This window comes from Otolemur garnettii, unplaced genomic scaffold (genome assembly GCF_000181295.1).
Source record: "Otolemur garnettii isolate 467f Iridium unplaced genomic scaffold, OtoGar3 scaffold00119, whole genome shotgun sequence".
Classification (NCBI taxonomy): Eukaryota; Metazoa; Chordata; class Mammalia; order Primates; family Galagidae; genus Otolemur; species Otolemur garnettii.
The window spans coordinates 1,746,730-1,760,724 of NW_003852514.1; the positions used below are offsets into that span (position 1 = coordinate 1,746,730).

Sequence of the window (13,995 nt, forward strand, 5' to 3'; positions counted from 1 at the left end):
CAATCTAAATTCATTTAATTTCTTTTTCTCTTCTTATTGCACTAAAACATCCAGTATAATATTGAATCAGAGTGATGAGAGTAGATATTTTTGTATCATTCTTCATGTTAAGGGAAAACATTCATTCAGTCTTTACCTTTAAGTATTATGCTAGGGTTTTTTTTTTTTGTAGTTAAGCTTTTTATTATTGTTTTTTTAGAGGAATAGCAATCCAAACAAGTCTTCAGCAAAACTTTAAACAGAACACCAGTTATATAAATTATGATCTATTTTTGTAATATATCAAAATACTGTATTGGTGAAAATAAATAGATGACAAAAAACAATATACTTTATTTCCATGTTTGTTATCAGACCTCACAAGTACATTTACTCTTCATAATTCACTAAGGTAGAAAACAGATTGAAACACAGCAGGCATGCACAATTACACCACTGCTAAGGATTTCAGATTATATTTGTTAAAGTTTTTCTTAGTGAAATGGAAGTAACATAATGCCAGGGCACATGGAAACAGGATCTTGCCCTAAAGAATAACTGAGCTGTGCAGAGAGGCATGTGCTTCCTAATAGCCTTCTAGCATAATAGACAGTTGTATGCTGTGGAATGGTGTTATGTTGTTTATATTTTCCAAGTCTATAGTTCTAACCATAAAGTCTGTTAAGTCAAAAATACAAAACAAAACACAAACATAAGATATGTATAATGACAATTTTGTTCCTAAGTATGACAGAATAGCATTAATATGTTTTTCAAATTTCTTTATTTTTCAACTAAGAATACTTCTTAAGGTTTTTTGGCATTTATTTTCATTCAGTATCCATTGGCGCCTTCTCTGAGAAGACTCAGTAAATTTTGCAGTGAACAATTATAAAAGGGCTAGTGTAGGTACCAAAGCCAAAAGGGGCAAATCTTGCTCAAGTTTATCTACTCTAGTAATGGAGATTATTCCATAGGTCTGAAGTAACCAGTGGCTGAAGAGAACAGTAAGTCTTTTCTTTCTGACCAGAAGATCATAGCAGTTCTCTATTTCAGAAGCCAACATGTACATAGCCAGAGTAACCAAAGATAGGACTAATATGATATATAGGAAGGCATAATATAAAAGCCCTCCACCAACTGCCTAAAGCACGGTTAAAATTGGGAAGAAGTGAAGTTCAGCATAAATACTTTTAAATCTATCAGACTTCCCTAATCCACATGCGGTGTTTTTCACCAGAAGAGGTCAGAGCAGCATCATTAATACCAGGCCGGATGCATTGTATAGTGGATAAACAGCTTCATGAGTACAGTGCATGTTGGTAACATGGTCTGGACTTGGGTTGTAAAACATTGTGTACCAGTCAAAAAGCATTAGTACTCGGCATGAATGGATGTAACTGGGTTGCTCACCAGTAAGGTGATGACAGCTGCCATATTCCATTCAAATAATGCTGTGGTATTGAAAAAGGGCACTGGAACTCTTTTTCCCTGAGTACCATTCAATGAAGAACCAATGTAAAACAAGAGGAAGTATTGCCATGAATCCAAGATAAAGCCAACCATAAAGTTCTGGAGACTCTATGCAAGACTGACAATATTTCTGTGCATTTGTTCTCTGTCCTCTCCAGCATGCCTCCCATTCGCCATATATGTCAGTTGAGCCATTTTTAAATAATAGGGTCTTCCTGCAATGAAGTCCAAGGCATACTGGTTGAATATTGACAGCCATTAGTTGCCCTACTGGCTGTGTTTTTCTAGATGCCCTTTATGAGGTGAAGAAGTTTATTTCTATTCTAGTTAGTTGAGTATTTTATTGTGAAAGTCTTGATTTTTATCAAATGCTTACTCTGCATCTATTAAAGTGATCACACTGCTTTTATCTTTTATTCTATTGATAATGTGTATCATATTGATTGATTTTCAAATGTAAAACAAGCTTGCATTTTTGAGAAAAATCCCAATTGGTTGCGGTATGTAATCCTTTTTATATATTGCTAGATTCAGTGTGCTAGTATTTTATTGAGGATTTTGTGTTCACATTCCTAAGAGATACTGGCTTATAGTTTTATTTTCTTTTAATATCTTGTACAACTTGATATCAATATAATATTGACTTCATAGAATGAGTTGAAAAGTGTTCCTTCCTCTTCTAGTTTTTGGAAGAGATTGTGAAGAATTAGTATTAATTCTTCAAACATTTGATGGAATTTCACCAGTGAAGTAAAAATAAAGCTTCAGCTTTTTTTGAGTCATTGTTGGAACTTTAGCAATTACTTATTCAATATAATTTTATATGTATATTCAGCTTTTAAAATTTATTCTTTGATCAGTTCCAGTAGTTTATGTCTTTTTAGAAATTTGTCCATTTCATGTAGGTTATCTAATTTGTTGCTATGTCATTGTTCACATTATTCCTATATAATTCTCTTTATTTTTGTAAAGTTATTAGTGATACTCTTTCCTTCATTTCTGATTTTTGTTTTTTTGAGACACAGTCTTCCTCTGTAGCCCCAGGTAGAGTTCAGTGGCATCATCATAGCTCACAGCAACGTCAAACTCCTGGGATGAAGCTGTCCTCAACTACCCCAGCTACCTCAACCTCTCAAGTATCTGGGACTACAGGCAGGGGCCAAACACCCAGCTAACTTTTCTATTTTTAGTAGAGATGGGTTCTCGTGCTTGCTCAGGCTGATCTGGAACTCCTGAGCTCAAGTAATCCTCCTGTCTCAGCGACCCAGAGTACTGTGATTATAGGTGTGAGCCATTGCTTCTGACACATTACCAATTTTAATAATTCCAGTTTCTCTTTTTGTCTTAGACACTTCAGCCAAAGTTTTGTGAATTTTGTTGACTTTCCCCCAAAGAACCAACTTTTGTTTTTGTTTTCCCTTGGCTTTCTATTCTGTATTTTGTTAATTCTTATTCTAATCTGTTTTATTTCCTTCCTTTTACTTGCTTTGGGTGTAGTTTGCTCTTCTTTATTCACTGTCCTAAGGTGGAAGGCTAGGTTCTTGATTTGAGATTGTTCTATTTTACATAAGCATACAAATTTCCCCCAAACTCTGCTTTGGGTTGCATTTCATATGTTATGGTATGCTATGTTTTTATTTTCACTCATCTCAAAATATTTTCTAATTTCCTGCTTGATTTTCTCTATTACTCATTACTCATTGGAGTATTGGGAGTATGTTGTTTACTGTCCATGTATTTTTGACTTTCCCAAGTATTGTTATTGACTCTAATTTTGTTCCATCATGATCTGGGAACATACAGTAGAACTTCTGTAAGTTGACCACCTAAGGAACTGTAACAAACTGGTCAGCATATGGGTATGGTCAACATGTAGGAACTAGGCTCACTGTACTAACCCATGTGTGTGTTGCATGTCCAGTCTATGAAAATTGGATCAACTTAAGGAAGTAGTCAATGTAGGGAGGTAGTCAACTTAGAGGTTCTACTGTATTTTATATGAATTCACTTCTTTTAAATTTATTTTTAGCTTATTTTATGTTCTAGGATACACTATGTGCTGTTCTGGAGAAGGTCTCATATGTACTTGAGAAGAATGTACATTTTGTTATTGTTGGATGGGTTGTTTTTTAGGTATCTTTTAGGTTTAGTTGGTTTACACTGTTCAAGCCTTTTATTTCTTTCGTTGATTTTTTACTTAATTGTTTTATTCACTGTTGAAGTTTGTATCTTCTACTGTTTATTCCTGAACTGCTTATTTCTCTTTTTAAAATTAAGAAAGGTTCTGATATTTTTCAAAAATATGTAATTGAGTTGATTTTAAGAAAACTTATTTGTATATTGATAAAAGTCTAATTTCTAAAGAAAAAATGTCACTTTTTGTATTTTGGTGGCTTTTTTGTTAGTTGCATATATGTTTATACTTGTTATATTTTCCTGATGCCTGGACACTTTTTTCATTGTAAAATATCTTTTTTCACTAGTAATATTTTTTGTTTTGAAGTTTATTTTGTGATATCAGTATAACCATTCTGGCTTCCTTATGGCTACTATTTGCCTAATGTATCTTTTTCCATGCTTTTCTTTTCAACTTATTTATATTTCTAAATCCAGGTTTATTATCAGGTCTCTCAATTAGTGTTTAAAATTATTTTGCACAAATGGTCATTTTTACCACTGACAATGTTAGCTATAATATATGGATGACTTATTCAATTTTTTATAAGTTATCAAATTATTATTATTAATAATTATTTAATGTTCATACATTTCATATTTTTATTTTGTGTAATATAATGCCAGTTTTAAAACATTAATTAGGCATAGTCCCTCCTTTTCAGGAAAAGTATAATATAAAGAATTATTATCTTAATTATTCCTATCAGTCTGAGAAATATAGCAGATAAAATATGATAAAATATGATCAATGACCCTCTGTGCAGTTGAAAATCTTCATATAACTTTTGACTCCTAAAAAACTTAGCTTCTAATAACTATACTGTTGACCAAATGTTTACTCATAATGTAAATGGTTGATTAACAACGTATTTTATGTTTTATGCTTTATATACTGTATTCTTACCATAAAGTAAGCTAGAGAAGAGAAAAATCTTATTAAGAAAATATAAGGAAGAACAAACATATTTACTGTTCATTAAATGGAAGTGGATTATTGTAAGGTTTTCTTTTCTTTTCTTTTTTTTTTTTTTTTGAGAAAGAGTCTCACTATGTCACCCTTGGTAGAGTGCTATGGCATCACAACTCACAGCAAACTCAAACTCTTGGGCTTAAGCAATTCTCTTGACTCACCCTCCCAAGTAACTGGGAGGTGCCCACCACAACGCCTGTCTATTGTTTTGTTGTGTAATGTTATTGTTGTTTAGCTGGCCCTGGGCCTGGTTCAAACCTGCCAGCCTTAGTGCATGTGGCTGGTGCCGTATCCACTGTGCTACAGGCACTGAGCCTATCATAAGGTTTTTATCCTCATCTTCCTGTTAAGTAGGAGGACGAGAAAGAAGAAGAGAAGTGGTTGGTCTTGCTCTGTCAAGGGTGGCAAAAATTAAACAGGTAGAGAAAGTAGAAGGAGAAGCAAGAGAGGCATGTACAATTAAGGTAACTTTTATTGAAAAAAATCTGTACATAAGTGTATCCGTGCAGTTCTAACCTGTTTTTTTCAAGGATCAACTGTATATTCATTTTATAGTGAGAAAGATGATATCTATAAACTTAAATTTGAACTTGGCTCTCATTTTTATTATATTACATAATTTTCAATATCAGTGTCAAATTTAATTTTAAATTTTCTCATTCAAACCATTATGTTGCAAGTTTTGACAAAAATAATATGTAGAAGACTGCCATATAGTCCCAGTTTTCTTTCTTTCTTTCTTTTTTTTTTTTTTGAGACAGAGCCTCAAGCTGTCACCCTGGGTAGAGTGCTATGGCATCACAGCTCACAGCAACCTCCAACTCCTGGGCTCAAGCGAGTCTCCTGCCTCTGCCTCCCAAGTAGCTGGGACTACAGGCGCCCGCCACAATGTCTGGCTATTATTTGGTTGCAGACATCATTGTTGTTTGGCGGGCCTGGGCTGGATTTGAACCCGCCAGCTCAGGTGTATGTGGCTGGCGCCTTAGCCACTTGAGCCACAGGCACCAACCCTAGTCTCAGTTTTCATGGTAATATCGTCTTTGAAATTGTGTTGAAAGTAGGGAAAAATAAGCTTTGCCATTATGTGGTCTCATTTACTTGTTTTTAACATTTTTAGTACTCCTGTAAGATGATTAACCTAGTTTATGTATGGGGTTCGGAAAAGGAAAAGTTAGATTCTAAAAGTAATTCGACAGCAGCTAGAATTAATAAAGAGGTGAATGAATGAATGTATCAACCCGATGAAACGTGAAGTGTGGGTCTTTTAGGTCTTCTGTTCAGTGAAAGCTTTAGCAGACTTAAAATAATGAAAATTACAAACTGTCTGATTTGACAATGACTAATGATAATGTTGATGATAATTTTGGAAAGTAATTCTTGTAGAGTACTTAAGGCCCTGGCATCTTTACATGTGGTGCAACAATCAGATTGTCAAATGAGACTGACATGAATTGGAGATGTTAATCAATACCAAGCCCTCCCTATAATTTCAAGGATACAAGCAATCAAAAGGCACAGGAAAAGCAGAGAGAGGCCCTGGATATCTAGAGAGCCTCCTAGAGTCTTACCATAGTAGACAAAACTCTGATGCCCAGAGCAGTAGATAAGAGCCTTAATGAAGCACTTCAGTTATCTAACACAGAAGGGAGCAAGCATCCCAGGCTGTGAAAAATCTCCATTTTTTACCCAGATAGTTGTTTAGCTCATGCCCTATGCCCCATCCCCTGTGCCATAAATATAGAGATTTTAGGTTTGTTTATCATAGTAATCCTAAACTAGCAGCATCCTGCTAAAAGCCGTTTATGGATAATTTTTAAAAGATATTTTAAGTACGTACCATTAGCATATTTACCAACTAGTAGTGCAATTATAAGATTAGCTCAAATCTTCTGCCTCCTTTTTTTTTCCTGTGAGAACCTTTCACCCAACAGGAGAAAAATACTGATTTATTCCTTTCCTCCCCCAAAGATTACCTCACTGTAATTGAAATTCACTTGTTATTTATTTTTTAATTATAAACAAGATAAGATATATTAAGAAGGAATTAAAGCACATCTGAAACATCATTTATTTTACTTGGTTTAGTTTGGTTAATAGGGGCTGGGAGAGAAATACAGTAAGAGAGTAAATGTAAATATATTTTTATCTCCAATGGATATCCACGATAGTGTTTTGTGTGTATGTGTGTCTGTATACTTCACATGTGATTCTTTCTTCTATTTGCTCTTAGAATAGTTGAGAAATCATATAATGCTTTTAATTTTTAATTTCTCTGTTTTTCTCAACCCAACCCTCAATGCAGGATGGTGATCCAGTTCGCCCAGGAGTGGCTATGACTGATCTTGCCACTGGCCTGTATGCATATGGAGCCATTATGGCTGGATTGATACAAAGATATAAAACCGGAAAAGGACTGTTCATTGATTGTAACCTACTGTCATCTCAGGTACCAATCTAATAACATTTTAGATAATGGTATAAAAACTGTCTCTGTGTTTAATCTTTTCAGGTAAAATCCTATGATTACATGTACTAAAAATTATATATTTTTTTTGCGGTTTTTGGCCTGGGCTGGGTTTGAACCTGCCACCTCTGGCATATGGGGCCAGTGCCCTACTCCTTTGAGCCATAGGCACCACCTTACTAAAAATTTTTTTAAAAAACTCTTTTTAAAAACGAAAGAAAAAACAAAAGCTCCTTTGTTTTGATGTATGTGTTTCATAGTAAAATAAATGGAGTAGAAAATTTTGTTGTAATGTAGACATTATTGTTGGAATAAAATTTTGTAGGCTTTTTTAATGTAATCGGTCCATTACTGTTTGTGAGACAGGAGTAGAATTATTTCTGTTTTATCACATTAGCTTTGAAACTTCCTTTTTTTTTTTTTTTTTTTAAATTTTAAGTAAATGTATTTCAGGTTTATGTGGGGGTACAAGCAACCAGGTAAGAACATTTGATTTTGTTAGGTATAGTTTGTCTTATGGTTATGTCTCACATATAAAAGATATGCCAACACCGCCCCCCCCACTCGGCGCATTCAGTGAGAACACCCAATCCCTTCTCCTCCCTTGTTTAAGGTGACCAGATTTTAACATTGGTAAAGTGGGACACCACTGACCGTAGGGGGGATTGGGAGGGTGGAGGAGGGAGGAGGGGTGTTCTTAATTAAAAATTTGGTCTATATGGAGCAATAAAAATTTTCATAGACCGCAAAAACGGTATTGTAATATATATATTTTTAATTTCAACATAAGTACAATTTACAAATATAATACATTTAAAAAAATTATGTATAGGGTGGCACCTGTGGCTCAAAGGAGTAGGGCCCCGGTCCACCTGGGCGACCTTGCCCAGGTGGGGAGTAGGGAGTTTACATTAGCCTTTTCGTTTCCAAATGGAGTTACATTAGCCTTTTCCATATATTCCCTTCCCATCGTCCTGCTGTTTCCTAGCTTGTAGTGCATTCTTTCCAAAAATTGGGACTTTTTAAAAACTTCGTGGGATTCAGGACAAATTATTAAAAATTGGGATTGTCCTGCCAAAAGTGGGAAGTCTGGTCATCTTACCCTTGTTATCCCTCCCCCCAGCTTGAATTGAAATGAGTTTTTCTCCTATTTGGGCATGCATTAGATTGTCTACTGGCTTCATATTAGTATTGAGGTGAAACTTCTTTTGACTAGTTGTTTTATTTTTTATGTGCCATGGACCCCTTTGGTACTCTGGTAACATCTGTGGTCCTTCCCTTGGAATTATGTTTTGGTTTTTTTTTTTTTTTTGAGTCTCAAGCTGTCACTCTGGGTAGAGGGCTGTGATGTCACAACTCACGGCAACCTCAAAGTCTTGGGCTTAAGCGATTCTCTTGCCTTAGCCTCCCAAGGAGCTGGGACTACAGGCACCTGCCACAATGCCTGGCTCTTTTGTTGTTGTTGTTGTTATTGCAGTTGTCATTGTTGTTTTAGCTGGCCTGGGCCAGGTTGGAACCTGCCAACCTCGGTGTATGTGGCTGGTGCCCTATCCACTGAGCTACAGGCGCTGCCTGGAATTATGTTTTTAAACACATAGAATGAGATACTTTGGATTACAAAGGAAGCCAGTTATATTGAAATATAGTTATTCAATATAAAAATCAAATTTGTTTTAAAATATATATAATTTTTATTCAATGTACCAAGTATATTTGTGTCATACATATAATTGTTACTAACACATTAAACTACAAGGTTTAGCAGTGGGTTGAATACTATTATAATTTTATGGTAGTATTGAGCATAAATGATATTTCAAGATATCTGTAATAACTGTGATATGATATGAAATATGTGTGATATTAGTGATCAATTCAAATGTACTATGAGTACTTTTGTGATTTGTTGTTTGCATTCATAATTGAAGAAAATGCTAAATTTTAGAGGTTGAAGATAACGACAGAATTTTCTTTCACTTGAGTTGATTAAATCCTAGAAATATGTCCATTGACTCCAGATTAAAAACTTCTAGTTTAGATAGTTATCAATTATGTTATGCTACATACTAAAGTGGTAGAATAAAAATGTTAACTCACTCTGAAAATGACATTTTGCCTCCTTTATACTGGGTCAGACCCAGATGCTGTACCATATGTGGAAGTTGATTCTGAATAGATAATTTTTCAGGGATAGAAAAAGAAAATATCTAATTTGTGCAGAGACATTTTACTGTGGGAAAAACTACTTTCTGGACACAGAGACCTCAGTTGGGAATTTCAGATTTAAAAGGCATACATGGGAAAATAGTAAACTTGGAACACTGCTTTGGACAGTTTTTTCTCTTAGGCAAAATTAGGGAGGTGTATGGAAATAAAAAACATCAATATGGTTGAAGATAAAATACTACATATGGGTTTTTACATAACAGTAGCTTTGAGTCACAGTCAGACTTTTAATGGTTCTGTAAAAGGGTAAACAACTCTCCTCAAATGAATGATCTTGCTCCTTCATAGAGAACCACAGATGTTAGTTATGGGAAGGAACTGAAAGTCTTTTTCTTCTTTCCCCTAATTTTATAGCTGTAAGGAATCTGAGTAAGTTTAGTGACTAGATAAAAGTTGCACATCTAATAAGTGTGGAAGCCATGGGGGTTTCATGGGTATGTGATTTGTAGTGTTGTAGAGAGCTCTTTAACTTTAGTTAAAAGTTCTGTTATCACTGCCTTGACATTTTTAATGATTTTTTAAACAAGAGGCCCTATAGTTTTCATTTTGCACCAGGCCTCACAAGTTATGTAGCAGGTCCTAGAGTTGAGACTTTACTTAGGTCTCGAGCTATACCTAGACTGGTTTACTCTATACTTCAATGATTGATTAATTAGCTTTGGAAAAAATTCTCTTGCATTATGCAGTTCAATTCTCTTCCAGCACCTAACTAGTGATTCACCACGTGAAGGTGTGTGTTTCCCTGTGGGTAGAGTTGGGGGAGCATGGCATTACCTGCAGAATTGTTTTAAAGTGAGGACACAATGAGAGCAAACTCATGCATCCGTATATGAGGTATCGGGGTGCATGTGTGTATCTGTTTTTATTGTTCATGTTGTTCCTTGAGACTGTAAGTTCCATGAGTGCAGGGGCATTGTTTCTATTTGTTTACATGGTATCCTCGATGCCCGGTCTAGTGTTTGTCAAATAACAGGTTTTCTCTATCTTTGGAGATCAATGGGAGAACAACTGGTATCGATGAGAATGTAACTGCTAGGTTTGCTAAGATGAGAGAAAGGTAGAAAAACACTGACTTAGGATAAGTACCTGACAAACAGCTAATATTGAGATAATTTGCTTTTGTACTATCATACAGTGATTTGGTCTATTCTACTGTTATTAACCAGTCAAAATTTGCTAAAATTATTTTATTTAAGTCTCATGAATTATCTCCTAACAAAAAAATCCATAATGTCTTGTTTTAGAGCTATGCACTTTCACATCTTCTATTTTATTATATGATCCTCACAATAAACAATCACTTGAGGTAGGTGGGTAGGGAAGGAATTTTCATTCCTATTTTGCAAGAAAACTGAGGTGAAGAGAGGTTTACTTGTTTGAGCATCAGAGTCACAGCAAGAGCTCTCATTCTGACATCCCAACTGGCTCTCTTCCCTAATTCATTAAAGTAAAAGCTCTGTCACTGAGAGGCAGGCAAGCTCTAGGGGTGTCCAACCTATGGCCCACCTGCTTCATGAGGATACAAGGTGGTAGATATCATGAAAAGTATGCACAGACCTTTTGCTCATCAGGTTTGTTAGTCTTTGTGTATTTAACATGTGGCCCAAGATAACTCTTCTTCTTTCACTGTGGTGCAGAGAAACCAAGTTTGGAGACCCCTGTGAGTCTAGGCTTTCCTGTGGTAAAGCTTCAGGGAGAAGGTAAATTGAGTAGGAGGCAGAGAAAGCAATAGAGTACTCAATGACAAACACATAGCAAGGTTCTCATCCCACCTCATACACAAAACATATAAGGAGCCATAAAAAGATAGTGTAAGAAAATGGGTTCTTCTGGATTGTCACCCACCATGTTTTGATCCAATGAGTGAAGACTATCATGGAGTTTCACTGACAGACAAGTATTTCTATTGAAATATTAAAACTTTCAGAAAAACAGCATTTGAAGTCATAGGATGAGTGGACTTTTTGTTTCAGTTCTAGTCAATAGAGCACCTCTTCTTGTGCCCCAGGCTCTGTGCTAGCTGGGCTATAAAAGAGAAGAAACACATCTATTCAGGGCAGAGGCAGCTAGATCAGATGGGAGAGCTGAAGGTGATTATGTGAGCTATAGCTTGAAGGATGAGTATGGGTTCACCAAATTGGGGGTGAGAGAGATGGGTAGTCCTGGCATAAGTAATGGCAAATGTGAGGGGAAAGAGCTATGACAAAGCCGGAGCTTGGAATATGAGCAGGGAATGGCAGTAGACAAGGTCAGAAATTTGGTTAGGCCAGGATTGTTAGGGTTCTTATATATCTTGCTTAAGAATTTTGATTTGAATTTATCAAGGCTCCTATTTCTCTATCTGTAAATTTTATTAGGTGACGGTCTTTTCAACCAGGAATGTCTTTTTACATATTTGCTACATCCGCCCCATTCAGAAATAGTCTCAGGGCTATGAGCAGTGGCTGGAGAGCTACAAAGGGCTCAGATAATTTATGCTAAAGCTTACCCAAAGTACAAGGCCATGGGTGATAAGAACATTTTCATTCTCCAAATCCACCCTGGCCTGTGCTCTGTTTTTCTTTTTTCTTTGTCTCTGCCCTATTTCTTGTTTGTCGGATCCCTCTTTTCTCCTCATATGGGGTTCTCAGCCTGGGCATCTCTTTTCTTCCCTCTTTTTCTTTCTTTACTCTCCTGTTTTCACTCCTCTTCTATGCTCTCTGCCTTTTCTTTCTTTTCTTTTCTCTCCTTCCTTATAGAACAGTGGTTCTCAACCTGTGGGTCCTGACCCACAGGACCCTTTCACAGGGGTCACCTCATCAGATTTTTACATTACAATTCATAGCCGCAGCAAAAATTGCAGTTATGAAGTAGCAACAAAAATAATTTTATGGTTGGGGGTCACCACAACACGAGGAACTGTATTAAAGGGTTGAGGCATTAGGAAGGTTGAGAACCACTGTTGTAGAGGTTCTGGTTTGAAATCATACATTCTTAGAACAGGAAGGCTTCAGAATATTCTAGTAGCTCCCCAAAAAGGAAAGAAAGTTCTCTTAAGTCCCAGGAAATAAAACTATATATTTAACTAGTTTGAGTGAATATTCTTAAACTGATTATTATGGCCTGAAGATGCAATGCTTAAGCCATCTCTGGTAGTAGGAATGGGGTTACCTGTATCCTAACTGTATGGCTGAGACCGGGAGAGGGTGATTCCCTCTACGAATGGTGTGTTATTTTTTTTGGCTGCAGGAGAGGAAAATGGATGTTGAGGAGGAATGTGCAAATATTCACTATACTAACATAACAGGGTTATTTTGAGGATCTAATGCAATAAAGGATGTGAAGAACTAGAAAATATTTTACTTATGACTGGCATTAATTTTATTAAGTATTTGAACAAATACAGTGTTAGAAGTGTGTGAGATTAAAAAGCTGGTTATTGACTTTATTGTTAGAATTATTATATCTTCATAATAGAGAAATCTTGACTAACTTGAATTTATTTTTCAATTTAAGATAGCATTTATAGATTCTAGATCCAAAAGCCAAATTACAAAATGATTAAAACCTGCTTTTTGTAGATAAGTATTTTTTCTAGATATATTATAAAGAAGTATACTAGGAAGCTTCACCTTTTTAATAATAGAAAGTATTCATTTTCTTCTTTTTATTTGAATGTTCACCTGCATTAAGTGGGTAACATTTGGATTTAATTTTGGCTGCCTGGAAAATAAGTATGATTTCATGCAGTCACAAAAAACATACTTTTCTGTTTATTTTGATTGCATTACATAGGATGACAATTGAATAATTATAACATTCAATGTCAGTTACTAAAAATGAAATTTTGCTCTCCTCTTAAAAGTGATCTAGTGTAAAATGGACAAATTACACTTGATTTGAATGGTAGCTAATTATTAACTCTGAGATGATGGCCTCAACCACAACAAAACCATTTCAAGTAGTTCATTGTAGAGACATGACAATTGCCGGGATGTGGTTTTAGTAGGCACCAAATTTTTTGTAGTTTCAAGGCTATAAACTTTTAACCTTTGTCAAAAATTCTTTTGATTTTTTTTTTAGTCTGAATTTGATTTAAAGTTGTCCACTCAAGATTGTCTAACATCAGCATCTAAACAGTATTCTTTAGATGATATTGGTAAATAACAAGGAAGTGGTTTGGATGTGGTTCTAGTTATTCTGTTGCTCTATTCTTCTGTTGTGGCTTACAGAAATATCTTTTGGAAGTTTTAATATCCTTCCTGTACTTAATTGCAACCAGGCTTTCCTAATTACTACTACAATGAATTTGTTTTTTTTTTTTTAGCACTTTAAGTATTTTCACATACAGAACATTTTGTCAGTTTACCCCCATTTGTATATTGTTCATATTATTAGTATATAGACATATGAAAAATAGATAAAATTTAGTTCTTATTATTTTTATTAACAAGCTTTTGAATCTCAAGCAAATATCTGAAATTCAGTAATCTGAATTTCATCTGAAATTCATCTGAATTACTGAATTTTATTCTAGTAATCTGAAATTCATCTTTTGTCTCTAGATACACCTGCTTTTCTTTTTTTCTTTATACTTTTTAAAAACAATGTTGAAGTATATACATAGTATTTTATATAATAAAATTCATTCTGTTTCAAGCAACAACTTAATAAAATTTAGTGAGTTTTGCAACCATTATTGTATATCAAGTTTTTTTTTTTTTTT

The 13,995-nt window shown here is 35.0% G+C and overlaps 1 protein-coding gene and 1 pseudogene across 2 annotated transcripts in view; one reads left to right on the forward strand and one right to left on the reverse strand.

Annotated features, from left to right (window-relative positions):
- Positions 1–13,995, forward strand: part of SUGCT (succinyl-CoA:glutarate-CoA transferase) — a 771,296-nt gene that overhangs the window by 126,931 nt on the left and 630,370 nt on the right. For both annotated transcript variants that reach the window (XM_023517742.1, XM_023517743.1), the window contains exon 8: positions 6,903–7,046. In XM_023517742.1, the coding sequence (XP_023373510.1) occupies positions 6,903–7,046 (144 nt within the window). The remainder of the gene's footprint in view (positions 1–6,902; positions 7,047–13,995) is intronic.
- LOC100947179 lies at positions 814–1,711 on the reverse strand (annotated as a pseudogene).